The sequence below is a fragment of the Podarcis liolepis genome (genome assembly GCF_965112155.1).
Source record: "Podarcis liolepis genome assembly, chromosome: 3".
Lineage (NCBI taxonomy): Eukaryota > Metazoa > Chordata > Lepidosauria > Squamata > Lacertidae > Podarcis > Podarcis liolepis.
In genome coordinates this window covers 85748946-85774940 of record NC_139557.1, presented here as the reverse complement: position 1 = coordinate 85774940, position 25995 = coordinate 85748946, and the positions used below count along the sequence as shown (strand labels likewise).

Here is a 25995-nt window from a genome sequence, read left to right as displayed (position 1 = left end):
AGCTTCATTTGGAAAAGCATTACACAAGGGGGGGGGCACCACTGAGAAGGCCCTCTCTCTTGTTGCCACCATCCAAGTTCTGCCAACAGGGGCACTCTGAGGAGGGTCTCCAAAGAGTATCTTAAACTGACTGAGCAGGCTCATATGGAGAAAAGGGTACCATGAAGTATTGGGGTCCAAGCTACATAAGGATTTATAAGTTAAAACCAACGCTTTGAATTAGGCCCAGAAATATATCAAAAGCCAGTGCATGGAGTAAGACCTGCTGTAATGCATTCAGATTGTCTGATCCTACTGGCAGTATGGTTGCTGAATTCTGCACCAGTTGCAGTTTCTGGACCATCTAGAAAGGCAACCTCATATATAATGCATGAAAGGAATGCACTTGGGAGATTATGAGGCCACAGACTACCAAAGCTAGATTATTCATGTCAGGACATGGATAGCTGAAGCTGATAGAAATAATTCTGCACCACAAGGCTACATTTGCCCCCATGGACAGCAATGGACCCAAGAGTTGCTCTAATCCACAAATCACATCCTTCAGGTAAGTGCAACCCCCTCCCGAATTGGTTGCAGAATCATATGAGACTGCTCAGTCTGGAAGGCCACAGGTCCCCTATCCCTGCTTTAAAGAGAACCCTCAAGAAACTGTGAACAGCCCACACACACACCTGTCCGTGATTCTGCTGGATCCAATAGGTCATCCTGATTTTCATAAGGCAGCTGCAGCCTGACACTTGATCTGGGTAAGAGTATGGCCTCTTGGCTCTTAGCTGTGAGAGGCTGATGAGGGCCAAGGAAGTGAGGAACTCCATGGCTAGGAAAAAAAATGGAAGCAGCAGAAAATAGAGAATTGGTCTCACATACCCAGCTGCACAGGGCTATGCCAAGCTAGAGTAAAATTCAGTCGTAGCAAAGGTAATACAAGCCACCATAATCACAGCCTGGGTTTAGAGTATCTGAATGGGAAATTTGATGTACCAGTGGTTTCTACACAGCTGAGAAAATTCAGCAGATTGCACAATAATGGGATGTGAACATATTGGCGGGTGGGGAGCACAAGGAAGTTGCTATCACTAATAAAGGCAGAAATTAGAGCAGAGCAGCAAGGGGCAAATGGGATCACTCCTAAACAGGATAACTAATGGCCTCAGCTCAAATTGTCCTACATGCACTTCTAAATCTTAAGCTGCCCTTAAAAAGGGAGAGAGAAGAAAAAGAGGAACACATACCAATTTGCATTCCAAAATTTGAATTTTATACAAATGCATACAAATCCCAAAACCTGTTTTTTTTTTGTTTAATATGCTGAGTTTGACAAAATAGCACCGTATGATTTATGAGAAGATCTACTTGCTACTGGACAGGAGTCCTCATTAGGACAAATGTTATAAGAACTTTTTAAAAAGCTAGCCCCTGCCCCCAGCAAACACATCTGGATCAAGCTTTGCTTATAGTAGTTACCTAACAGCAGAGGTCGTCTCTTGGGCAGTCTGGGAAGCTGACTGGAAAAAGTCCACTTCAGGTAAGCCTTTGAGGAAAGAAAAGCAAATACTGAGAGATGGCTTTTGACAATCAAGAGTGTTGTTCACCCAAACAAACCTGAGGCATAGGTCTGTTCCACATGCTTGCTGCCTTGCAATAGAGAGTGGTAGTCTCTGTGATAAGCAGACTTTTAAAACAGCATATCATTCACCTGTTTTGCCACACGCCCACTTGTTTCTGGGGTGTACACCTAAATAATGCAATGTGTACAGTAGCCCATAGAACCTACGGGACAGACTATTATTCTTTACACAAAAGGAATGGAGCCCAGGAGCCAACTGTTTTGCAGAAAACCTTGTAACTAAACTGGAATCTGAGCTCCAGCCTCCCATGTGCAAGTCCCAGCACGCTATGGGCCTTCTCTATGTCAAAGATGAATCCCCCTTCTGAATTCAGGTCTGACTCAGTTACAGTGGGAAATGTGGGAGATATAAAGTCTGGCACAAATATAAAACCAGTTACCAAAAACATGACATGGCATTGCTGCTTCTCTCAACAGTGAACTTGAGGGAAAACCAAGAGTGCCCATGTGGGCCTCTCACTCATGTAGACCACCAGAGTGGTCTGTAGGAGGCCTCAAATTACCTCTTGTTCCTGAGTGGTAACCATATCTCCTTCCCTTAGACCTCCAATGCCCCCACGGTCTCTTCCTTATAATTACTTCAGTCTTACCTGAGTTCTGCTGCAATTTGGTAATCCACTCCTGCATGAGTGGCTCAGTAGGAGCTCTAAGGAGGTACTTGGAGCCATCCTTCAACCTGGGGTATGCAAGGAAATCAGCTGAAGGAATTTGATGGGGATACAGATACAACAACCAGCACCAGCCTCAAATACCTAGCAGTCTAGGAGCTAGAAGCAGGCACCCTCCACAAAGATTTCTATAATCACCATTTATGCTGTTCAGGGGCTGGCATTTCATCCATGTCCCCACAATGGAACCCCAGCATGTTCAAGTCTTTCTTTCCCAGATCTATCTATCTATCTATCTATCTATCTATCTATCTATCTATCTATCTTACCGTCCTTCATCTGAGGATCATCGGGTCTCTTACAATATAAAAACACAAACATACATAACAACAAACGAAACAATATTCCCACCAGTTTAAAAGGCCACATATTGATTAATTAGTCAAACGCCTGGGAGAATAATGTTTTCATTTGGCACCTAAAGATTTGTAATGAAGGCTCCAGGCAAACTTCCTTGGGGAGAGCATCCCACAAATGGGGAGCCACCACAGAAAAGGCTGATTCTCGTGTTGCCACCCTCCAGACCTCTCATGGAGAAGGGCCTCAGATGATGACTGCAGGATCCAGATCAATTCTTATGGGAAGAGGCTGTCCCTGAGGTATTACGGTTCTGAGTTACCTTTAGTTTTCTTTTTAAAATCTGTAATAGTATTATTATTTAGCATTTATTACCCCTTTATAGAGCTTAATGTACGCTGCATATATTATCTTGTGAAGGAAAAGAAATAGAGGTTACTCACTGTAGTGTGAAACAGTTGTTCTTTTTGATATACTCTGTTTCTAGGGTGCAAACGGCTCCACGGAGGTTCAGTGGTAAGGCCACTACAGAACTCTGCTGTGCAAAGGAATGCAAATGATAAAATTCACTGTTTTTAAGTTGCATGTCAGTACAAATATGTATTTGTAGGACCCTTCTTGTTTCTGTTGTTTTAAACTGTTTTTAACATTGTGTTTTTAATTGTTGTAACATACCCAGGGAACTTAAGATGAAGGGTGCATAACTAGCAATAATAATATTTTCACATGAAGAAGAGTTCAACTGGAGAACAAGGGAGCAATGTCCGTGGCAAAGCTGTTCTTTCTGAAGTTATAAATTAGGGACAGGTTTTAATGGGGGGAAAGGCAGGCATGGCTGCTGAGTCTGAAGAAAGGGACTGCTTGAGTTTACTGCTCTGCCTTTCTTCAGCTGCATACACACCATGCCTTTAAAGCATCCCCACCCACCAAAAGAAACCTAGGAAATAGTTTGTTCTGAGTGTATGAAACAGTAGGTCTGTGAGGGGTAAACTACAATTCCCAGGATTCATGGGGTGAGGATGTGCTTTAAAAGGCATGGTGCGAATGCAGCCTTTGTTTCTTCAGTTACAAACTTCAGGGCTCTCTTGGTGGTGGTGCTCTCACACTCTGAAGTGGGCTCCTATTAGCCACTTCACTCTTCTCTTGGGTGGGCCTGTGCTGGTACACTGAGCTTTTAAATTTGTTGAGCTTTTCTTCTGCCAACGCTGCCCGGCGGTTTTGAGATTTGCCACTTATGACTAGACTTGGTTTTACTGTGATTTGTGGTCGGTCTTTATTTTAGTTTTAGATGTAAGTTAGTCTTTACAAGAATTTCAAGTTCTATTTTGGCAGAGAATGTACTGAAGGTTTAGACAAAAATAAATGCAATCGGCAAAGTGTAGATGCTTGACAATCTATGCATGCCAAACATTCACAGGAGATGTCAGTAGGCGAAGGACTATACAGGATATGAAAATGCTGGAGGCAGTGCTTTTTTTCCTGGGGGGATGCAGGGGTACGCATACCCCTAAACATTTTGTGAATCTAAGTTTGGCCTGATTGAGGGGCTGTACAGTGGTACCTCAGGTTACAGACGCTTCAGGTTACAGACTCCGCTAACCCAGAAATAAGAACTTTGCTTCAGGATGAGAACAGAAATCGTGCTCTAGCAGTGCAGTGGCAGTGGAAGGCCCCATTAGCTAAAGTGGTGCTTCAGGTTAAGAACAGTTTCAGGTTAAGAACAGACCTCTGGAACGAATTAAGTACTTAACCTGAAGTACCACTGTATTTCATTATGAGTAGGGAAATCGTGCCCCTAAACAATTTTTTAAGAAAAAAAGCACTGGCTGGAGGTATGTGGAAATGTGACACAGGCGTTACTCATACCCATTTCTTATCTCCATTTGTGTCTGGGCATCTCACTGCCTACCATTACCTTGAGGGTGTCTTTCTTGTCCTGGTAGAAACACAAAGTTTGTCTCATCAGTACTGTGTGGAATGTGTTCCAGGAACGACAATTTGCCTAGGAGAAGAGAAATGAAAAGATCAGATCTGAAGTAGGTGAAGAATTAAGGTTGGTTCATAGGGTGACCTGTTCACACGGTTTCATGTGCATGAAGTCTCTATCTGCCTGTGCTTGCCTCCAGAGTAAGGCCCCTCCCTTCCCCTGGAGGCAAAGGTAGGCAACCATTGCCTGAGAGCCCCTTCTAGCTCTTCAAAGCATGGGAACATGAACATTAGTGCAAAGGAAAAGTGAACATCACCTTCAGATATATGGTCAGCTTACTCTGGACCTTATGTTTCCACCTCCTGTCTGCAGCAGGTACAGTTGGCAGTACAGTACAAGAATAAAATCCACAAGTTTTTCGTCATTTGGAAAGGCCCTTTGCCTTCTGCACCACCCACACTGTGCTGGTTTCAGCCAGGCCAGTGATCCAGATCCTTATATCCACACCCCATCACAGGCAACATTTGCCCAATGGGTGGGGCTATCCACCTGTCAATCACTTGATGACACAATAGCGTCAAGTGTCCTGTATTTCTCTGTGTGGTTTGAAATCAAATTGTGCAGACAAAATCTGCAAAGTGGCAACTAGCTGCCTTTCATCCAAACTTTGCCTTTACCTGCTCCACACCTGACTTCAGGTGTAGAGCAGGTGGGCATGGCTTCATGAAACAGCCTCGTAGGCCTACAGACTGGAGGTTTTCCCACCCCTGGGTTTAGACATAACCATGGCTTGGTATTATGTGAATAAGCAGCAAGGAGCCTCAGTTTCATGAGTTCAGCCACCAAGCCTTGTGCAGATCCTGGCTTGGATCAAACCATAGCTAGTTTGTCACACGGCAAACTGTTATTTATGCTTCCCCTGCAAATCAGGATCGAATCTTGGTTTGCTGTTATGCCTGAACCACCTCACTCAGAAGTGTTTCTGTGTGTGTTGATATAGGTCAGAGCTTTCCAAATTGTGTGTTGTGACACGTTAGTGTGTCAGCTGCAGTGTCTAGATGTGTCACGTGAATGCTCCCTGCGCTGCTCCTGGGGCTGGAAAGGGGTTAGTTCAACCTCTGGCTTGCTAGTAAAATTGAATTACTGTGTCACAAAACGATGCATGTCTAAAAATTGTGTCATCAACATGAAAAGTTTGGAAAGATCTGCTGTACAGGGCTAGGCTCTGTTGAAGTGTTACTGGAACACCAATGAAGTTGTTTCTTGGTGGCAAGTCACTGGCATCCATATTCACATCCCCGCCCCCTCACATAATGCCACGCAGCTCTGACAATACCTTCTTGCCTCCTGCCTGCAACAGATGCTTCCTCTCCAAAGCTCCTTCCATCATCTGAAGCTCTAGTTTACTGGGAAGATTCTAGAAAGAGGCAGGCAACGATGAATGAAGCAACCACAATGAAAGCAGCAGTGTTTCAAATATGAAGGCATTTTAACACCACATTCCCCAAAACAGAGCAAGAAAGAAGTGTGCTTTGAGCAGTCACTGATTCATGGAAAGACATACATTGTATGGCTCATGCTAGGAAAGTGTTTGGGGATCTCTCTCTCTCTCCCCCCACAGTCAAATCAGGAACAGCACTGATGTAAACATCTCAAGGGTAAGCATCTCATTAGCTAGGAGATCTGTATCTCCTTTAAAAGAAAATACTCCACATATACGGAGTTGCTGGTTCCTGATAGGAAAAAAATACACATTTTAATAATTGTGCAATGAGAAACTGCTTAAGTACACACTGCAGATCAATGCCAGCAGTATCCAGGGACTTGAGGAAAAGAACAGTAAACGCCTGGTTTCCAGGCATACAATCCCCACCTCTGCCCCATAGAAGCCAATGGTTCTGACCTTGGCCGTACTTCTGCCCTCTGCCTGAAGCTTCTGCTGGGCCCCTGGGCAGGTACTCTGCAGTGACCTCACAGCTGCAGCTACTGCCCCTTCTGATGGCTCCTGGCCAGAAGGCACGGGTGCCCGGCACCGACTCGGACTGTCACAACTAGTCCCTCTTTCTCCTTCAGACCTCTGAAGCAGCTGGGCAGAGGTGGGGAGCTTGAACTTAGCCACCAACAAATTGTCTGCCGCTGCCAGGAGGAGTCTTGCACCAGAGCTGTCTGGACTTTGCATCTTATCCACCTTTCCAGCAGGGCTGCTGTGGATTCCTGAGCTTTTCTTGTGCTTCTCCACATTGCTCCATATGGCCTGCAGCTCCTCTTCCTCCTCTTCAAACAACTCGTGGGCAGGGTGACAAGCCTCCGGCAACTTTGGCCCTTTAGTCGTGCTTCCTCCAGGAGCTGGGACAAGAGGGTCCAGCGCTGAGGGTGTTGGGGTGCCTAGTTCACATTCAAATACAGACAGCTTGGCAGGAGATTTGACCCCCAGGTGGAGGAACGAGGGCGAGGTTCTCACACAGCTTCCCTTTTCTTCTACCCCATTCACAGCAGGGTTCTTAGCTTTGGCTATACTGGAAACTGCATCGGAGCTGCCTGTGTGCTTAGCAGGTGAGGGCTTCAGCTTCACCCGGGATGCTTCTCTGACTTTGTGGTCAGCCGGACCCTTTACCTGCGCCTCCTTGGAGCTGCCAGTTGTACCCAGTGAGGTAGCTAGTCTGTCCCACTCTATACCTATCTGCTCATGCAGGACACTAATGCGGGATAGCCGGTTCTGCTTGAAATCCAGGAAGTCATCATTAGGACTGCTCTGGCTATTTGGACTCTGCCTGTCTTCTCCACAAAGAGCAACGAAGCAGGCCTTCTGCCTGCTGTAACTTGGGTTGATGCTCACCTCTTCAAACCATGTGCCTCCCTTACCCTGGGGAAGCTTGTCACGAGCATCTTCAGGCCTGAGGGGCCTCTGGTGCATGACTGGCTGCCCTCCAAGCACCCTCTTTTGCAGGCTACTACCAACTTCCTGCACTTTTGCTCCAGCTGGGCTGCTCCGAGCTCCCTGGCAGACCTGGCTTATTCCCTTCCTTCCTGCTGCTCCCTCTTTTGCTACTCTGATGGTATCATGGATATTCCTTAGGACTGTGGGATCCTTCGGGAGCTCCAGGCTCAGGACAGAACCGAGAGAAAGATGCTGGCATGTGTTGCTCATCCGCTCTGCCAATGACGGGGGGCTTTTGAGACCTCTGCTCTCTCTTGGGAACACGTGACATCCAGATACTTCCCTAACCGAGTCACATTCAGCGTCAATAGCCCGTGCCAATGGGTTCTTCACATAGTCTGTCAACTCTCTGCAGGGTGCTGGGCACTCTGCCTGCGAGGCCTGTGCCCTCCTGTTACCCTTTGGGGGCCAGGTGCTACTAGTGCTGCTCCTCTCCCCTTGCCCTGCCTGCAGGTCACTTGGTTCGGTTCCCATGATCCCTTGCAAGGTGAGGAGCTGGGCATCTTCTGCCTCCACTCTGCCTTTTCTCTTCAGGCTCCGTAAGAAGCAGCTGGAGCTGATCTTGGGCAAGGTGTGGAAGGCTGAGGTGCCCCACCCAGGACTGGGAAATGGGGAAGAGTGAGCTCCAGGAGGAGTTTGCTTAGCAGGCTGCAGCATAGTAGAGCTTCCACAAACCATGCCTCCATCTCTGTCTCCCTCTTTCTCTTTCACGTGCAAATAGGTGCTCACCTGCGGAAAGAGGGAAGACCCAATGAGGAGCAGTCTTCAAATTGCACAATGTCACTGGAGCCTCAACCTACCTATTTTGGATGCCACAGCAGCAAACTGACATGCACTAGCACATGCTCCTTTCAACTCAGCGAGTATACATGCATGCATGTTCATTAATCGTAGCAGACACTAAGGTAGACTGTCCACAACAGGTTCCAGGATGTTAGGATCACTTTAGTTCAGTCCTAGGGAGTGGCAACAAAACTTCTGGCTTACCATGGTTCCAAGCTTACTACTGGAGACAACCCAACTCTCCTGGGCTTTCCAGAAGGGGCACACTGCCAACTTGCAAGGTTGCTAGATGCACCCCACTCTACTTCACAATAGATGATGCAGCCTGAAAAGAGGCTACAGAACTCAGTATGAAATATTGCAGTAGAAACTGAAGAGCCCAGCATGATTGGGGGGGGGGTACCATGATAGCAGCTATGGGCTGTGCTACAGTTGAGGCCAGCTCAGGGCCAAATGAAATGTGCATGAAGAATCTTACATTGTATGGTTTCAGATTGCATGTGGTGCAGATTGCATGTTCCTTGTAAAAAACAAAGAAACAAAGAAACCCTTCCTCTACATAGAAAGCTATCACAACAGGAAGAGAACTGGGCTTAAATAAACCCTTAGGCAGGGACTCAGCTAATACATAGAACACATGCTTGCAGAATGCATGTAGAAGATTCTGGGTTCCTTTTGCAGCATCTTCAGAAAAATCTGAGAAAACTCCAGTCTGAAATCTGGAATAGCCACTGCCTTTCAGAGCAGACAATCCTGAAATAGAAAGATTAGTGGTCTGACTGTATAAGGCCTCTATAAGATCTGGCTCTATAAAGTATGAGCGCCTGGATGTACCAGAGGTATTCTGTGCACATGAATCAGCTCTCAGTATAACAGGAATCCCCTTCCTGCAACAGCTGCAGGAGATGTCTAGAAGTTTAATTCAGGAATTATTACTGTACACAGTAGAGGCTGATGTTCCTTTCCCTTCATGACTGGCAGCTGACTTTCTAAATGAATACACTTTACAGCCCTGAAATCCTCCTCCTCAGTTCACAAGTTGTTGGAGCTACTGTAGCTTCTATGCTCAGGCACCTCGCCAGAAACTAGTTTTGGACAGCATGCCTCAGCCTTTCAATTGTAGCAGCTACCCACCTGCTTCAATCCCTAATTATCTTCTCACCGTGCCCTTTTAATCACAATTGCTAATGTGTGATTACGAAGACTTGCTTGCTAGCAAATAGGTGTATTCTTCTTCTCGCGCAACCCTCAGTTCATCTCATCCCCAAATCACCACAAGACTCTGAAATCTTGTTCATGGGACAACCCAAAGTGAGTGTGTCTTGTCATGTGGGTCATTTCCTCACAGCAAACTAGTTTGGCCTGCCTTCAGCCCGTATCAAGAGGCAGTGCACTTCAGGCTTGTTTCCTGTTTCCTCTAGCAAATCTGGTAGCTCTTCTGCTGTGGGATATGAATTATTGTGCTGAGGAAGACATCTCCATATTCCACTGTGCTGGCTGCACATTTAAGCTCTGGTTTGTCTGTTTGGATGGTCCTGTGCCTCTAAGAATATTCCAGAAGGGGGGATTCCTGGCAATAATATGACATGACCAAGTTGTGCCAGCTGAAATTCTCTTAAAAGGTACAGAATCCACATTTTGTGCTGCACATGGCAACCCTGTGCTTTAACCAGGAGAAGTCACAAAATATTTGAAGGTGTTTCTCCTAAGGGGGCATCTCCTCAGGAGTACAGGTGCAAGCACAGAATGCATATCTAGCCTATTCACCATAGCCTTGGAAAGGAGAGACACAGCATCTCTGTGACCTCTTAACATTTTGGAGATGCCATTTAAGTGATATAGGAGAAGGGAACAAAGCTGTTGAGACTCCAACTTGCTAAGTCCCAAGCCGGCTAGCCAGACCAATGGTCAAGGACGATAGCCAAGTCACATCTGGAGCGTTTCCCTCTCCTAATTTAGGAGCTGCCTTTTGAAGGAGGCTATTGGATGGGTTAGTCAAGGTTTCCTTGCACCATGCAACCACTCTCAGTCTGACATGCTTCATCGTCCATTCTCTCTCCCCCACTGCTCCATGTTACCTCTTCTGCATGCTGGCGGGGTGGCCTTTTCTTTCTCTTTAAACTACCCAAAGTACTTCCTAAAAGCCCCTGGCAACGTTTCCAGAAAGCTTTACAGGCTGAGGATTTAGTTTCAGAGAGCTGGATTTTTAGGAAAGAGAGAGACAAAAAATAAAAAATAAAAGTGAAGGAATAAGCAAGGATGACCTGCAAAAGCCAGGAAGAAAAGGGCAAAATCAGTGCCTGACCCATGAAAAGGAAGCTCTAGGAACTGCACGCCTGGCAGTGACTTAAACGAGAAGTAAAAAAGCAACAGTCTCCCTGATTCAGAGTGTCCATTAACATCTTAATGCTCACAGGGAAGTTAGAAGTTCTCCACTTGCAAGCCTTAGCCTTTAAGCTTGGTACTCCCTCACTTGACACCCCACTTCTGTCCTGCCTGGACACTTGACAATACTTTGCATCATGAAAACACTGCCTCCCTTTGCCACAGGGGCACTTATTTGATGTCCTGGAGATAGCAAACAGCTCTATCAATGTCACGCCTAAAGTAAAGGGCAACTTACCTTGTGCAAGGTTTCCGGTCCCATTGATGGTGCTGCTCCAACCTGGCTTCCTGTGGCCTCTCTCCCTGCTTTCTTCCCAATGCTCAGTATCAAGTTCACTGTGCCACCCAGACTGCCAGGGCCTGGCTGGGGCACCAGCAGCACAGGGGTCTCCAAGGGTTCTAGGATCAGAGTCTCCTTCGGGACGTCCATCTCAAAGGGCAAGTGGTTTTCCAATTCTTCCAGACTCTGCCTGTGCCCTGGAAGAACATCCAGGGTAGACAGCACTGCAGTAGAGACCGATTTGCTCTCTTGCTGTGCTGCTGAACCATTTTGGAGGGAGCTGAGGGTGAGTGGAGGCCTCTCAGAAACACTGGAGTTTAGGATACCATTTGCTTCACCCACACCTGATTCAGGAACTACTTTAATCTGTGGAGTAAGGTAATACAATGAAGAATGAAATTGCAGCGATAGCTTCTTTGTTAATTCTAGGATTTCCTGTTAAAATGGCATCTCCCCCACCTAAAGACCAATACATGAAGCTTAAAATTTCCTCTACTCATGTGTGTGTGAACAGCAGCCAGAGATTATGTCAATATGTATTGCTTGGTATGTTATAGAAAGGCAAATAAAAATTTATGCAAAAAAATATACAGGTCTTTATGAGGCAGAATAGCAACAAGATAGATAATATACACATGGGGAAATTGTGTAGGTATTCCACCAAGTTTAAAATAAGACAGATTTCTAAGCTTGGGGTGGGGGTGGTAGAGGAAGGAAGCTAAAAAGAGAAAACATGAAAGGGGGATGTTTTGTTTATAACTTTGTGCAGATGCCCCATAAAAACTGAGTGAACAAAGCATAGCTATTCCACAATAAATACACAGTGCAGGCCAAGCTATTTTTCAAGTTTAGCTCTAGTATTGCCACTCAGGGGCTGCATACTAACTTGGCAGTGCTCAGTCATGTTCAGCGTGCCATTCTGAGTCTCCCTGCCATCACTCTTACTGCCAGGGTCCTTCTGGGAACTCTGTGCTCTCCAGCGCACCATCACCCATCCCAGCATGCTTTGCAGCTCCTCCATTCTCTCCTTTATCTAAAAAGACAGAACAAAACTGAGAAAGAAAAGAAAGGAGGAAAAAAGGCCACATGGTGAATTCCTCTCTTTTCTCTTCTAGCTCTCAGTCAGGGCCATCCCTCAGGATGACAGACAATTGGAACAAATGTCTAGCTCCCACCCACCTGATGAGATGCTTTGCCTCCTCCCTTTCGAAAGCAGTGACGGCAAAGAAAGAAAAGGGAAGTGAGGTGGGATGGGAAGTTGTTCCCCAAAGGATGCTGCAGGCATGTAGGCAGCTTGCGTATCATGGCCTGCCACACTTACTGTCTCACTCAAGCTGTGCTCCTCAGCTACCAGTTTCCATCCAACTGCTGCCAGCTCCTCAAACTCCTTGAACTTAGTCTCCATGTTCCTTTCCAGGTCTTCCCACTGAGCCTCTGAGAGACCGTGGGTACTCATAGTCTCAGAGAAGATCTGTGCCCGAGTATCCTCTGTCCAGGAGCTGGAGAGTCAAGGAAGGAGGAGCAACTATGAATATGGCCAGAAGAAATGTGTCTTAACACCTCACAAAACTGCAGCTCAATTTATCCTCTACCCTTCCAACAAAACTACAGATCAGGGTACTTACCAATTGATAGAGAAACCTGGAAGAATCCCAATAAAAACCTATTCTGCATCAAGTTGTCTCAGCCTCTAGACAGCTTTGTCTTTCAAGTAGTTGCATACAGTTAAGATACGTACCATTTCCCCAGGCCTTTTAAAGCCGTATTAAAAAGATGTGTCCCAGTAAAAATAGTTTTTCTCTCTCTTTGTTAACCACTAAGGCAGGCATCCCCAAACTCGGCCCTCCAGATGTTTTGGGACTACAACTCCCATCATCCCTAGCTAACAGGACCAGTGGTCAGGGATGATGGGAATTGTAGTCCCAAAAGATCTGGAAGGCCGAGTTTGGGGATGCCTGCACTAAGGGCTGCTTCCATTGTGGCAAAACAATCTACACACTAAGCCTTTCCATGGAAAAGTTGGTGTTACCTCTCACAAGCAAATCACCAGTCTTGGCAAAGACGAGTAAATACTCAGGAAATCTGCAGCTAAATCACAACATCCAGGGCATGTGTAACTGCACCAAGATAAGTTGTGACGTGCTACACTGAAGTTCCATCCAATTTCAGTAAGAGCATATTTGGTGGGCTGGAGCTGCCATTGCAGTGCAAGCATTGCTGCCGCTTGCCTGGATGGTGCTGGGCTGAGACTGCAGCAAGCTCAGCCCTTCACAGGTGCACCAGCGGGAGCAACCACCTGGTTGCGCAGGTACCCCTGCAAGGTCCCAAACCTCACTTCCACCCTGCCCCACCTCCACCCCATCCAGGTGTGTGAACGGGAGTTAGAATTGATGCTGAGACTCAAGCTTGCTGGACTGACTTCAAAGTAGATAAGATGGATAGTCCCCAAGCGCAATTGAAAACAAGGGGTGCTTCCAGATGAGGGCTTAATATCACAAATGGGTGAGTCAGACATTGCAAAACAAACTTTCAACGGACAAGAAGAGTCCACTAAGGTCTACTGACTTACATAATGGCTAAATAAGCTCTGAAGAATTGTCGCAAATGAGCGGCTTGCTGTCCATGAACTGCATTTCCCGACACCAGCTTTTGCAGATCTTTCCAAGCCTCCAATGTTTCACTGATTCTTCTGGACTCATTTGGCATTTCAATCAAACAGCAATCTTCCAGCTCAATGAAGGCTCTCTGTAGTTTCTCCATGTCCCCTTCCAGGCTAGACATTTCACTCTATGAAATACAAGACCGCAGGATTCAGGCTAGCAATAGGGCTTTCAAATGGGGAACTCCTGGCTCCTGCCCAATAGTAAATGCTTGCCCAATCTAAAAACAAGCATGAGACTTCCAACTGGCTTTAGGAAGCCAAACAAACAACAGGGCAGTATCATCAAACATCAGATCTATGCTGACCCATTTAAAAAAGTGAGAGCTCAAAACCGATGGTCAAACCTGTACCTGCATAACAATCTCAACCTGCAATTTACAATGGTGCTGGGTGGAAGAACAGACTTCCAAGGTGTGTGTAATGCCTGATTTAGTACTCCTCCAACATTGCCATGAGCAAACACTGGTTATATGGGGTGCTTGTTACAAGCCCTCAAATAGCCTTTTGATCTCACCTCTATCTCTTTCTGCCTTTCCATGAGCCCCTGCAGCTCCAGAAGATCTGCCTCACTCTTCACTGTGGCAAAGCTTCTCTCTGCCTGCATTATGTCCTGAGCCAGTGTTTCTGCTCTGTTCCTCATTGTCTTGATCCGTGAGGTGACCCAGGCCAGCTGAAAAATTGAAAAAAGAAAGGCGACACTGAGAAACAGTTCTCTGTGCTACAGGCTGCTTGGACAACCAAACCAAAGCTGGAACTGCAACAGAGTAGTGCTGGTAGCATTTAATAGGTGGTCAGTCCACCTCTATGAAACAAGAAGATAGATTTTGTAGATTCTTGCCCAAATGCAATAACCAACACTCAAGGGTGGAGTGGTCCAGGCTTTCCACCTCTAACCACTAGGGAAGAGGGATTTTTTTTTAGCTTGCAGCCCCTCTTAACCCTCTCTTACCTTAGTTTCCTCCCCACTTGACAAGGCCTGCACAAAGCACTTCAGATTCTCTGTCTTGGTCACTGCCTCCATGGCCCGCTCGCGCTCCTTCACAACACTGTTCAGCATGTCCACTGCTTCTTGCAGTTCCTCCAGTGACCTGTTCATGTCCTCATTGCTCAGCTGTTGAGCACCCTGAGCTATGAGAAGCTGCAGAGGCTCTTGGGAGCCTAGCTGGTTCGGCACTGCCTAAAGCAAAACAAGTACATTAATAATATTGGGTACCAATCTAGACAGGCCACCCTGTTAATTCTCTCACAGAAGTCTTCTGAGCAAATTGCCATGATTCCTACTTTACAGAGAAGGAAAGTGAAACTTCAAGAGAGAGGCTTGACTAAAGCCACTCAATATTAATATTAATAATATTAATAATGATGATAATAGATTTGGTTAAATCTTTGTTCTGCTACTAATTGTATCTACCACAACGTACATCAAAATAATAAATAAAACCATGCAATCTACTAATAATATAACTCAGAGCCAACACCCAATTTCTAAAAGCAGCAACAAAGAACATGTGATATAACCAACATTTCAAACTAATGAAGACCCAACACCAGCAAATGTAAAAGATGTTATGTATTAAAAACTGGCAGCGATGAAACTAGGTTTATAAACTAAAAACAAATTGAAATAAAAGTGTCTTAAATTTCTAACACTGATCTTAAGTCCTGAGTATGTTTAGATGGGAAGCTAACTTCTGCCACCTCGCTGAAGGCCCAGATAGTTGCCAGTGGATATCAGTAAGATCAGGCCTCAATAAGCAGCAGTAGCCAATTCACCAACAGTGTCAAGAGTTGCAGGTTGTGGCATTATAGTTAGGGGTTTCATGACTAAATGTGACCAGAGCTAGAATGGTGACAGAACTCAGCTGTACAGGGCCATTACCATCCACAGTAATTTGGATGGCATACCATACTGAAATGACATGAACCCAAACAGGGGAGTCACGCAAACTGTTCCTGTGTCACTAATCTGACCACTTAGATACAATGCAGCACAAGGGACTTTTATGGAGATGTGTGTCCCTTCAGCGCCATGCTCCCTCATTGTTCAAACTAAACATAAAGAGAGAAACCCCTTGCTTGTTATTTTTGAACTCTGAGCCTTCTGGGGAAGTGTTGTAGTTCCGTGGCAGAGCATCTCCTTTCCAAATAAAAGGTCCCAGGTTCAATCCCTTGCACCTGCAGGCTGGGAGAGACTCCCTATCTGAAACCCTGGAGAGTTGCTGCCAGTCAGCATGGTCAGTAGTGAGCTGGGCAGACCAATGGTCTGACTCAGACCACACCTCTGCACATCACCTCGTTCTTCCCTTCCCTGGTCCAGGTCTTCTCTGCTTCTCACCTGTACTTGGTTCCTGTGACTCAGCATTTCTTCCATATGCACATTCTGCAAGAACTCAGTTAAAACCAGGGCATCTTTCAAGTCTGATGTTCGGCGCTGGAGAGCCTCCTGCACACAGGCGAACCTGGGAAGGAAACCATGACATCTTCCTGAAAGCATATTTCACGAGAGCAATGCTACCTGCTTCAATTTGGACAGACAAAGCTGATGGAGATGAGAGATAGGTCTAGAATGACACAGGCTGCAGCTCAGTGGTAGAACATCTACTCTGCATGCAGAGGAACCTAGGTTCAATCCCCAGCATCTTTGTCTGAAATCCTGGAGAACTGCTGCTTATATAGTGTGAGGACAATACTGGGCTAGATGGACCAATGGTCTGACTCAACAGAAAGCAGCTTCCTATGCTCCTAAAACAAGGGAAACTTAAAAAACAACAACCCTGGCTCTCTCCTCCTCCTTGGTTGCCTGCATCTATTCCTTTGAAACCATTCTTCCACCCTGAAGTAACCTCTCCTCCTTCTCCAGCTTTTCAGAAGCCAAGTCTCCTTCCTACACCACCTCCATACAGAGAACACTCTTTTGTTCCCAAGAACTCACTTTTCCTTCACTCGTTCCATCTTTCTATGAATCATTGCAGCTGCTGTGTGTTCCGAGGAGGAGTCCATTTTCATTTCCTCCTGCAGGGCTTGAAGCTTAATATGCCACGCCTCCACTTGGTTCTCCAGGGTGCCAACCTTCTCTAGGTCCCCATGGAGGTCATCAAGGTTCTTTGCTGCTGCTGCTGCTTCTGGCTCAGAGAGCAAGCCTAGCACAGTTTCTAGCCAACACTCAGCCTCTTCTACCTCCCCAACCAACCGCAGAGCCTGCAAATAGAAAGGAGTGGCATGAGCAAGGCAGCCCCCCCAGCCTGAATATGACAAGAATGTGATTGCACACTGTCCTCTGCAAGAGAAGGTCTTCGCCCTGAAACATGGCAAACAACTTTCTTAAATAAATAAAAGAGTGTATCCTAATCCCAAAGTTCAAATGTCTAACTGTGGGAGAAAACTGAACACTACACCACAAATAATCTGTTCCCTACGGCTAAACTTTTCAGTGCATGGATGACAGGCAAGCAATCCAACTAAACAGGAAATGTGACCTCTGCCAGGGATAGAGCTACAAATATTAGAATTGCTAGGGTCTTTTGAGTGAGGCTGAGACTACATGTTACCCACAACATAGAGCAGCTGCCAAGGTCAGCAGCTGTCTCACCCCCTTCCACCCCAAAACCTTTTATTAATGTCTAGCATAATTCGTCTCATCCGACGATGGCGTAGATTTCATTTGCCTCCACGCTGCATCATTTGGTTGTTGCCAGCAAGGGTGGAGAAACACGCAGTGCCACGAGATCACAGGATGTGAAAAACTGGCACACCATGTTTCCAAAAGGTAAAGGTGAGACACCCTTTCCAGTGGCAGCCACTACTCACTGTATCAATCTCCCTCAGGGCCACGCCATTCTCTTGGTGCCGCCTTCTCAGTTCCTCCCAGAGACCCTCCAGTTCCTCCAGGGCATCTTCCATCTGAGGACTCCACCTGTGTAGCTCCTAAGATGTACAGCACACACATGCCATTAAGACATATGAAGAAAAGGGCTCCCACTGTGGTGGTTCTGCATATGTGGAACTCTTTGCCCCAGGATGTTCACTTATCATCCTCTCTATATATGAAAGCAGTTCTCTATAACAAGTTTTTGATTCTGTTCATTACTTCATGCTTTGATTTATTGGTGATTAGTTTTGGCCCTTGGGTGCTGCTTTTAACCGGGTAATTATGTTTTAATGATTGGGTTGCTATTTTTATGCCTTTTTAAAACATTGCGAGTTGCACTGACTTTTTGAAGGGGAAAAGCAGGATACATTTTTTTTTTTTGTATAAATAAAATTCAAATATATGAATCTGATTGAAGCCATGTCAGACTGCTGGACCATCTACTCCAGTTTCATCTAGTGATAGGCAGCTGAATTACAGGGTCTGAGGTATGTGTGTGTGTTTTCTAGCCCCTTTACCAGAAAGCCTTTTAACTGGAGATGCTGGGGACTGAGCCTAGGATCTTCAGAATGAAAAGCATGCACTCCATCACTGAGCCATGGCCCCCACTTGTTCAGTTCCCTCCTCAGATATACTCTAAGAGTAGAAGCCATTGTCCCTGTTGGGGAGGTATTAACAGATCCAGAAGCTCACAGGGTGATCTTGGGCCAGTCACTGCCTCTCAGCCTAATCTACTTCAAAGTGTTGCTGTGGGGATTAAATGAGGGGAGGGAGAACTATGAATACCATCTTGAATTCCTTGGAGAACAAGATGGGATAGAAATGCAAAAATAAACGAAATCTTTTATGGGACCCAGAAAATACCTTTGTCAGGCTGGGCTAGGGGTTGTCACCTGTCCTGTATAGTACAGGGTTGTCCTATATTTCAATGTAAGATGCTACATCCTGTATTGATACAGTTTTGTCCTGTATTTCAGGTCTCTTCTGTCCCTGTCTCTCTCTGCCAAGATAGGGAGCCTCTCCAAAAGCATGTGCTTGAAAGGGTGTGTGAAAGGTCATGTATTTAATCTCTGGGTAGCCAAGCACAGACAGGTTTACAAATGTGTGTGTGTGAGTCAAATTCCACAGGGGCCATCCTGTCAGGCTGCAATAGATTATAATGGATTGCTTTGAAGTCACTTCAGCATGGGGGAGTGGGAATCACACACACCCCAACTGCCCCTCCCCACTCTGTCATGTATTTTGCCAAAACAAAGGTGGCAACCCTAGGCTGGGCAGGAACTGGGAGCATCCCTGCTGAACAGGCCTCTCTCAGGCCTCGCTTCTTCTTACCACCCACAACAGTCCTAATTGAAACACACTTTAATTCTACAAACCTGCTTAAATACTTAAATAACTCAAGGTTTAAAAAGGAATTTGTCAACATTTTGCTTTTGATTTCTGATAACCACCTCATTCAGCTATGCTTGTAGACTAGGCCTGTTCTTCAGCCAAGTGGCAGCCTACCAGCAGCCCAAGGGAAGCCAGAATTACTACCACAGTAAGGGAATCTATGTGGGCTGCAGAATGACAAAGACTTGGGGATTTGGTGAAGCTTGCAGAGAGACATTACCCCATCAGCGACCTGGCAGAAGTCCTGAAGGTGTGCCTCCTGCTGGGGCAGGTCCTTCAAGGCATTTGAATGCCAGAGAAGCTTCTTCTTCCTCCTGCAGAAGACAGAAAATTAGGGTGAGGCCATATATTCCAATTCATTGCTTGATAACTGCCACATCAAGTACACATGTGCGAAACACCACAGAAAGAGAGACAGAGAGAGAGCAAGAGCAAGCAAGCATTTATACATACCGAGATCACCCTAAAACACAACACATTTTAATGGCTTTTCAGAAGTGTAGCCATATTACTCTGTTGGGGGTATTTTTTGCACTTTAAATACTGGGTAGGATTCACCTAAGCTTAAAAACCTCCAAGGAAGGAAGGCCCACCACCTCCTGAGTAGTCTGTTCCACCGTTGAACTGCTCTTACTGCCAGAAAGTTCTTTCTGATTTTTAGTTGGAATCTTCCTTGTTAGTTGAAGCCATTGGTTCAAATCCTACCCTCCAGAGCAGGAGAATCTTCCATGTGACAGCCCTTTAGGAGAGGGAGGGATCGTCTCCTCCAGAAATGCTTGCGCAGATGGAATGTTCATAATAATGCAACATTGAATTCCACTCTGACAAATTTGTTATGACAGCTTCTGCTATAATAAATGTGGGAGTCTTTAAGATTCTTTGCTATTTGAAGTGAAGGCAGTTTGCATTCTATAACCAATAGCGAACTCAATTCTCTGAGTGCAGTTCCTAATGTAACTAAAGCATCCATGCTCAATGGGGAAGTACCACCAGGCTCAGGAGAACCACGAGGTTTACAGAAGTACAAATATATATATACCCAGCCAAATGAGGATTGAGCATGCTCAGTGGCCATGGAATGCTGACAACTGAAGAGAGTGATAGAAAACCAGGAAAACTTGAATGGAAGGGGGCATGACTGACTGCAACGCTGAACTGAGCGTTTTGTTGCAGGTGCCACTTAGATTCAATTAGAAGCCACTGGGTGGTGGGCTCAACCTCACAGCTTCATTGTTTTTCTGTGGAGCTCCCAGCATCTACCCATAATGAGGCTGGGCTTAGTGCCAAGACCACAGGGACCCCCCCCAACCCATTCAACTTCAAAGGGCCAGCCCCTCCGCTAGGAGTAAGAGACAAATTCTTTCCCATAGTGAATTGTTGCTAAGCAACAAAGCAGATCCCAGTAAGCAACTTCTACCCTCCCCAGTCCCAGTTTCTCCTCACCACTTCCCACATAGCTTTCCCCCAGTTTTCCTCTCCCAGGAAAGCACTGTGTGTGCCAATACCTCCTGCTGTCACTGGTGATGGCCTCCTTGCCTGGTGAGTCTGTGTTGCCCTCTTGGCTTCCTTGGATGTCCTTCCATATCTAGGGTTAAAAGAAGAGTAAGAATATATTTTGCTCAGAATCCTGAGAGGTAAGACTCTGGGCAGGACCTTGTCTGAACTCTTGTCTGAAGATCTGTCTTAATCCAGCTCTTGGCCCAATGCCAAGCATTTTGCATTCTTCCCAGGTGCCACCTTGTGGGAGAAAGGGGGATGAATTTGCCACTCACCATCCTCTTCCTCTTCCCCACCTTTGCCAGCTGCAACGTTCTTGTGTTAGAGCTTGGCTGAGGCCAAAAAAGCTTAAGTAGCATGAAGTCTGCTCTGGGATATTGGTAAAGGAAACAGGCCACTGCTTAGCAGCAATCACCAGTGGTCTTCTTTACTAATTCAGGGCGAGAGAGTACATAGCACTCCTCTCTGCTTTTCCTCACCATAAAAAGTAATTGCACTGGCTTGGGCTTTTAAGCACCACCATGTTATAACAAGAAGGCTACAGCTGAGAAGGCTACAGAGACCCTCCTTGTCTGCTGGGACACTTGAACCACCAGTTCTGGCCCAAGTGTGGCCACCTGAGATTGACAGACTGGTCTTGCCTGTTGCTATGCATCCACACATGAAACATTTTCTCCAGAGCTAACTTTTACCGATGAGACATGCCTTACAAATGGAGGATGCTCTGAGGCTGGTCATCTATGCACAGTACCCAGGAGATCTTGAGGTGTTGAATACTTTTCTTACCTCCCATACAGGTTTTCCTCCAGCCTCTCTCCCTGCACTGTTGGACATGATCTTCACTTGCTCACGATTTGGGGAATCAATTGATCTCCTGGTCAAAGCCAGTAGTGGGGCAATAGGAGCGAGGGGAAGCAGAGAGGTGAAAAAACAAAGAAAACTGTTAGAGCAGAGAACAGAAAAGGGCAAAAAAGAGAGATGATAATCACCACAGAATAAATGAAGACATCCTTGAAGAAATCCAGTATTCCAGGGTAGAGTGCCTCAGGCTTATGCACCTAACCCAACTGTTTTCAGCTTTCTCAGGTTGTTTTATTCTGACATGCTTTCAGCTTTCATTATGCTTTCAGCTTTTGTTGAGAAAGGAATGTCTTGGGTAGAGCATCCCGAAGTTACAGTGATAGTAACAGAGCTGCTGGCTTAGCCTTGTTGCTGGAGCAGAGGCCATCTCAGTCTCCAGAGTCCACATTAACTTTGGGTGAAAGTTTCCTCAAGTTACTCACATCAAGGAAGATAGTAAGTAAGTGCTGATGGTAAGCAAAAGAGGGGACTTCCCTTTACTTCCTAAACTGTCTTTTGCCTTGACTGGTAGAGAGAAACAGATGCCACCCTCAGCACCCACACATATAGGCTGCATATTCATAACTTAAAAATCTAAACAAATGCATTGCCTGAAGGCCTACAACCTCAAAAAATTGTTATTAAACTACCATGCACAGTACCTTGTTACAAAAGAATGAAATAGGGGGGGGGGGAACATGTTAGGGTTGCCACCTTTTCTTAGCAGCATTGCTCCTGTGCATCTAATAACAGTAGCATGCAAAGCTTTTCCAGGCACAGTAGATTCCTCACCTGCTTAGTTTCTGTATGCCACACTCCTGTTAAAGGTGCACAGCAAAACAGAAAATGGTAGTAGTATTGTCAACAATGGCTCTGGCGTGCCCAAATTAGAGACATTTGCTAAATATAAACATTAACCAGCTCAGGATCCACCTCATGCAGAGAGAAAAAAATTAGGCATTCAGCAAATACCTCAATAACTGCTGGAGCTGGGCCCAGCTCTCCTTCACATCTTGATGCTTGAGAGAGACTCGTGCTACTAGGCTGGGATGGAGGCTTGTCAACTGGGACACGGTCACATCCAGCATCTGGGTGGCAAAAAAGGCTGGCAATGAATGAGTGAGCAGGAGTGACAACTGGTCACTTGGCTTAAATTAACCTGACCCATCAAGATAACCTCACTAGCTATACATATCATGTAGCTTATAATGACCAGTAGCCCCTGGTTCCCTAAAACCAAGTGGTTTGTTCAGTCCCTGGTGGGCTACCATGCATCTTAATGGGTGACAAGTTGTGCATGTCTAATCTAGAGACTGCCTCCAAAGAAGATGCAAACGCGTGACAATGCAGGATTCAACTCCCTTTCTTGTGGATCATTCCTCAGCATTCAGGAGCTTCTGCTGAAAACTGAGCTTCTTTCAGAATGCCAGCATGAGCACCTCACTTTGGATACAATCACTCCAGCAGTGGAGGGGTAGGATATATACCAGATGTTGGTACTTCAGCTGGATATCAGTTTTTGAGTCCAGGCCATCTTGCTTAGTTCATTATTTACAGGATGACAAGTTGTTCTCTAAACTAAGGGGAAAATGGACATGCCTACAAATATTTTTTTAAAAAAACCTTTGCCCACCCCCCACATCTTTTTTAAGCATGCCACCAGGCTGTCATTATTTTGTGGAAGGGATTCAAGCACATACCAGAAATTTGGTTTTGTGCAATTAAAGTGGATCAAAGCACTCTGCTGCCCTATCACAAATCCATGTTTTAAAAGAATCAAGAATTTTTGTAGTTTGGAAAGTGACAGGAAAATGCACTGAAAAGTGTGGGATGAACAAATGGCTAACATGAATATGTATCAACACATCAGGATAAATGCAGGACAGCTGCTCACTGTTGTATAACCACCCCACAAACAAATCAGAATCATTGCTCAATAAAGACTGGATATACTCTGACCTCTATGTAAGCAACTCAAGATGAATGCTTAATAAAGAGGGCATCTGGAGGGGCTCCAAGTCATGTTCCTGGGCATTGCCCAACTTACCATGACCTGACTAGCTATATCCCTGACATCCAGGTCTGGACTGGTTTCAGGTTCCCTCTGTTTCCCCACTCCACAGAGATTCCTCCGCTACAACAGAAACAACAGGCGTTAAGCCCCGAGACAAGTAGCAATGCAGTTCTTAGAAAGTACCCACCACCTCCTCTTAGAATCTACCTTTGCATGGATGGCCCCAAGGAGCACTTCTGCTTGCTGGACGAAGGCAGCGGCTTCCAGAGCCAGCTGCAGGGTCTCATGGTGTTCCTTCAGTGTCCCCTGGAGCCGCAGCCACCTGGAAGGTGAAACGGGCAGAAGGATCTTAGGAACGGGGAAGTAGCTTAGCCTGCACATCCTTGACAGTTAAAGTAAAGCAAATGTGGTCAGATGATACCATAGCCCATCCTAATGCTGGTTATGCCCCATCTCTCTTCCCCCACCAGATCCTGCTCTAGCTCACATTTTATTGAGATGCTTGCGCCGTGCCATAATGCTCCTGCTCTCGCTCTTCCCCTGCTTCTCAAGTTTGTGAGCCAGGCTGTTCATTTCCTCATGCAGGGCCTGGAACTGCTGCTCCTCCTAAGTTGGATGAGAGAGAGAGAAAAGGGGAGGAGAGACGGGGGAGAAGAGGAATAACATAAACTTACTTTCTATAAAAGTATGACCTCATAAGAAGCTAACCGCTACTGGCATTGCCAACTGAGCCCCAGCAGAATAAACCTTGTACTCAGAAGTTGTTTTCGAAAGGAGCTTAGGAGCTCCCGATAATAATTAAGCATCAACTTTTTTTTTTTACAGTGCTTTCAGGTGTTCCAAGTACTTCTCATACATTAGCTCAGCAATCCTTGCAACAACTATGATGCAGGCCAAGAATTATTATTCCCAAATTGCAGGGAGGAGGGGATGGAGGGCTGAGAAAACAGTGGTCCAGAACAGACAAGAGACAAAATCTTCGTAGTGGCGCCTTTCTATTCTTGCAGATGGCAGCTGCAAAATGTGATGAAGGACTGCACCAGGCTACCCTCTTGCTACCCCAATAGGACCGAGGTATGAACTACAATGCCATTTATATCATCTGAGGTAGGATGCAAAGCCTAACTGCAACCACCCCAGGTAAAACAGCACTATCAGAACCACACACCCCCAACACTGTACAGAGAAGAGAATCCCACACAACTGTCAGTAAGACTGTCACCTGTTTCAAGTCAAGGATGCGTCGGGTAAGCTGAATCTTGTCTGCATTCTCTTTCAGCAGGGCAGTTAGTAAAGGTTTCTCTTCCTAGAGGGGCAGATGGAAATGGTTAGACTATATGAGATATTGAAGGCACAGTGACTACAGTGTTACAATTTCATCCCAATCCTAAGAGATGCAAGTGGAGTGGTTTGGTTTTTCTTCAGAATACACAGTTAGAATCCAACTTGTAGACTAGGAGTGGGAAACCATTTTCACTCCAAAGGCAATATTCCCTCCTAGGCAGGACTAGAGGCAAAGGTAGGCAGAGCCATGTGTGTCACTCTAACCTTTGTGCAATAGGCTACATTCCAGCCGTGCGAAGACAGAGGATTCTACATACGCCCCTCTAACTCTCTCCATCTAGGCAAGCAAGAGTCCCAAGGGCCAAATGGAGAGGAAATTATGAAAATCAATTAATCTTGCTTCTATTTTTGTATTCAGGGTTGTTTTCCTCTTTTAAAGATTTAGGATTTCTAGGAATTTAGAATGTCTTGTTATGGAATGGAATTTGGGGGCGAAGACAAGAGCACATGGAAATTGCTATTAGATGGCCAGTGCAGTCAGCAGACAGAGGAGAAAGAAAACTATCAATGCCATGGGGAAATGACTACCTTAGCTCCCCATCTGCCATAACCAACTACTGTCTAAGATTTTTTGAATGCTTTCTTTTTAAAATGTAATCTATTGAGTCAATTCCATAGGTGGATTTCAGAAAAATCTGACCAGCTGGGGAGATCCTTCCATATATGTGTCCAGAATCTGCAGGCAAAACATAAATTCCTCTTCCCTATGGCTATGCATAGCTCTTCCCTAGCTCTCATTATTATTCACCCATTCATTACATTTCTATCCCAAAGGAGATCAGGGCAGCATACATATATATTTATACGTGCTGCAGAAACAGGGGAACTGAGGGTTGGTCCTGCTTTGGCACATACCTTCTGCCTGATCCAAGCTTCTAGTTGCTCAGCTTTCTGGTTGAACTCTTGTAAGTTTCTGAGTCCGCTCACTGCTTTGCTCTGATTTGCTGCCATCTGCTTCAGCAGTTGCCACTGTTCGCACAGGGTTTGTAGTCGCCTCGCTATCTCGGCACTGGAGTTGGACTGGACAGTAAGCTGGTCACCCATCTATGGATGGGAAAGAACATAAGAGCACATGAAGAGCCCTGCTGGATCAGGATGATGCCCAACATCCTGTTCAAACAGTCGCCTGTGAGAAGCCTGCAAGCATAACCTGAGCATATCAGCACTTTCCTCACTTGTGATTCACAGCAAATGGTATTCAGAGATATACTGGCACTGACCATGGAGATAGAACCCAGCCATTGTGGCTAGTAGCGACTGATAGTCTTATCCATGGGTAGGCAAACTAAGGCCTGGGGGGCCAGATCCAGCTCAATCGCCTTCTGAATCCGGCCTGCAGACGGTCTGCAATCAGCGTGTTTTTACATGAGTAGAATGTGTGTTTTTATTTAGAAGAAGAAGAAGAGGAGTTTGGATTTGATATCCCGCCTTTCACTCCCCTTCAGGAGTCTCAAAGCGGCTAACATTCTC

The 25995-nt window shown here is 45.8% G+C and overlaps 1 protein-coding gene and 1 long non-coding RNA gene across 8 annotated transcripts in view; one reads left to right on the top strand and one right to left on the bottom strand.

Annotated features, from left to right (window-relative positions):
- LOC310704118 overlaps positions 1 to 25995 on the top strand; it is a 429938-nt gene that overhangs the window by 30153 nt on the left and 373790 nt on the right. The window lies entirely within an intron of this gene.
- LOC310704103 (uncharacterized protein) overlaps positions 1 to 25995 on the bottom strand; it is a 42664-nt gene that overhangs the window by 3195 nt on the left and 13474 nt on the right. For 2 of the 7 annotated variants that reach the window (XM_083497118.1, XM_083497120.1), the window contains 26 exons: positions 25381 to 25569; positions 24404 to 24487; positions 23669 to 23787; positions 23389 to 23503; positions 23215 to 23301; positions 22140 to 22255; positions 21114 to 21201; positions 20336 to 20415; positions 19051 to 19144; positions 17378 to 17494; positions 16503 to 16768; positions 15906 to 16029; positions 14520 to 14747; positions 14085 to 14240; positions 13478 to 13695; positions 12230 to 12407; positions 11795 to 11941; positions 10867 to 11274; positions 10322 to 10441; positions 6426 to 8189; positions 5859 to 5939; positions 4511 to 4597; positions 3039 to 3133; positions 2221 to 2306; positions 1468 to 1534; positions 675 to 820 (listed from right to left, as the gene is read on the bottom strand). In XM_083497118.1, the coding sequence (XP_083353244.1) occupies positions 675 to 820; positions 1468 to 1534; positions 2221 to 2306; positions 3039 to 3133; positions 4511 to 4597; positions 5859 to 5939; positions 6426 to 8189; positions 10322 to 10441; positions 10867 to 11274; positions 11795 to 11941; positions 12230 to 12407; positions 13478 to 13695; positions 14085 to 14240; positions 14520 to 14747; positions 15906 to 16029; positions 16503 to 16768; positions 17378 to 17494; positions 19051 to 19144; positions 20336 to 20415; positions 21114 to 21201; positions 22140 to 22255; positions 23215 to 23301; positions 23389 to 23503; positions 23669 to 23787; positions 24404 to 24487; positions 25381 to 25569 (5260 nt within the window). The remainder of the gene's footprint in view (positions 1 to 674; positions 821 to 1467; positions 1535 to 2220; positions 2307 to 3038; positions 3134 to 4510; positions 4598 to 5858; positions 5940 to 6425; positions 8190 to 10321; positions 10442 to 10866; positions 11275 to 11794; positions 11942 to 12229; positions 12408 to 13477; positions 13696 to 14084; positions 14241 to 14519; positions 14748 to 15905; positions 16030 to 16502; positions 16769 to 17377; positions 17495 to 19050; positions 19145 to 20335; positions 20416 to 21113; positions 21202 to 22139; positions 22256 to 23214; positions 23302 to 23388; positions 23504 to 23668; positions 23788 to 24403; positions 24488 to 25380; positions 25570 to 25995) is intronic. The other 5 variants (XM_083497121.1, XM_083497123.1, XM_083497122.1 and 2 more) reach the window with 3 other exon arrangements.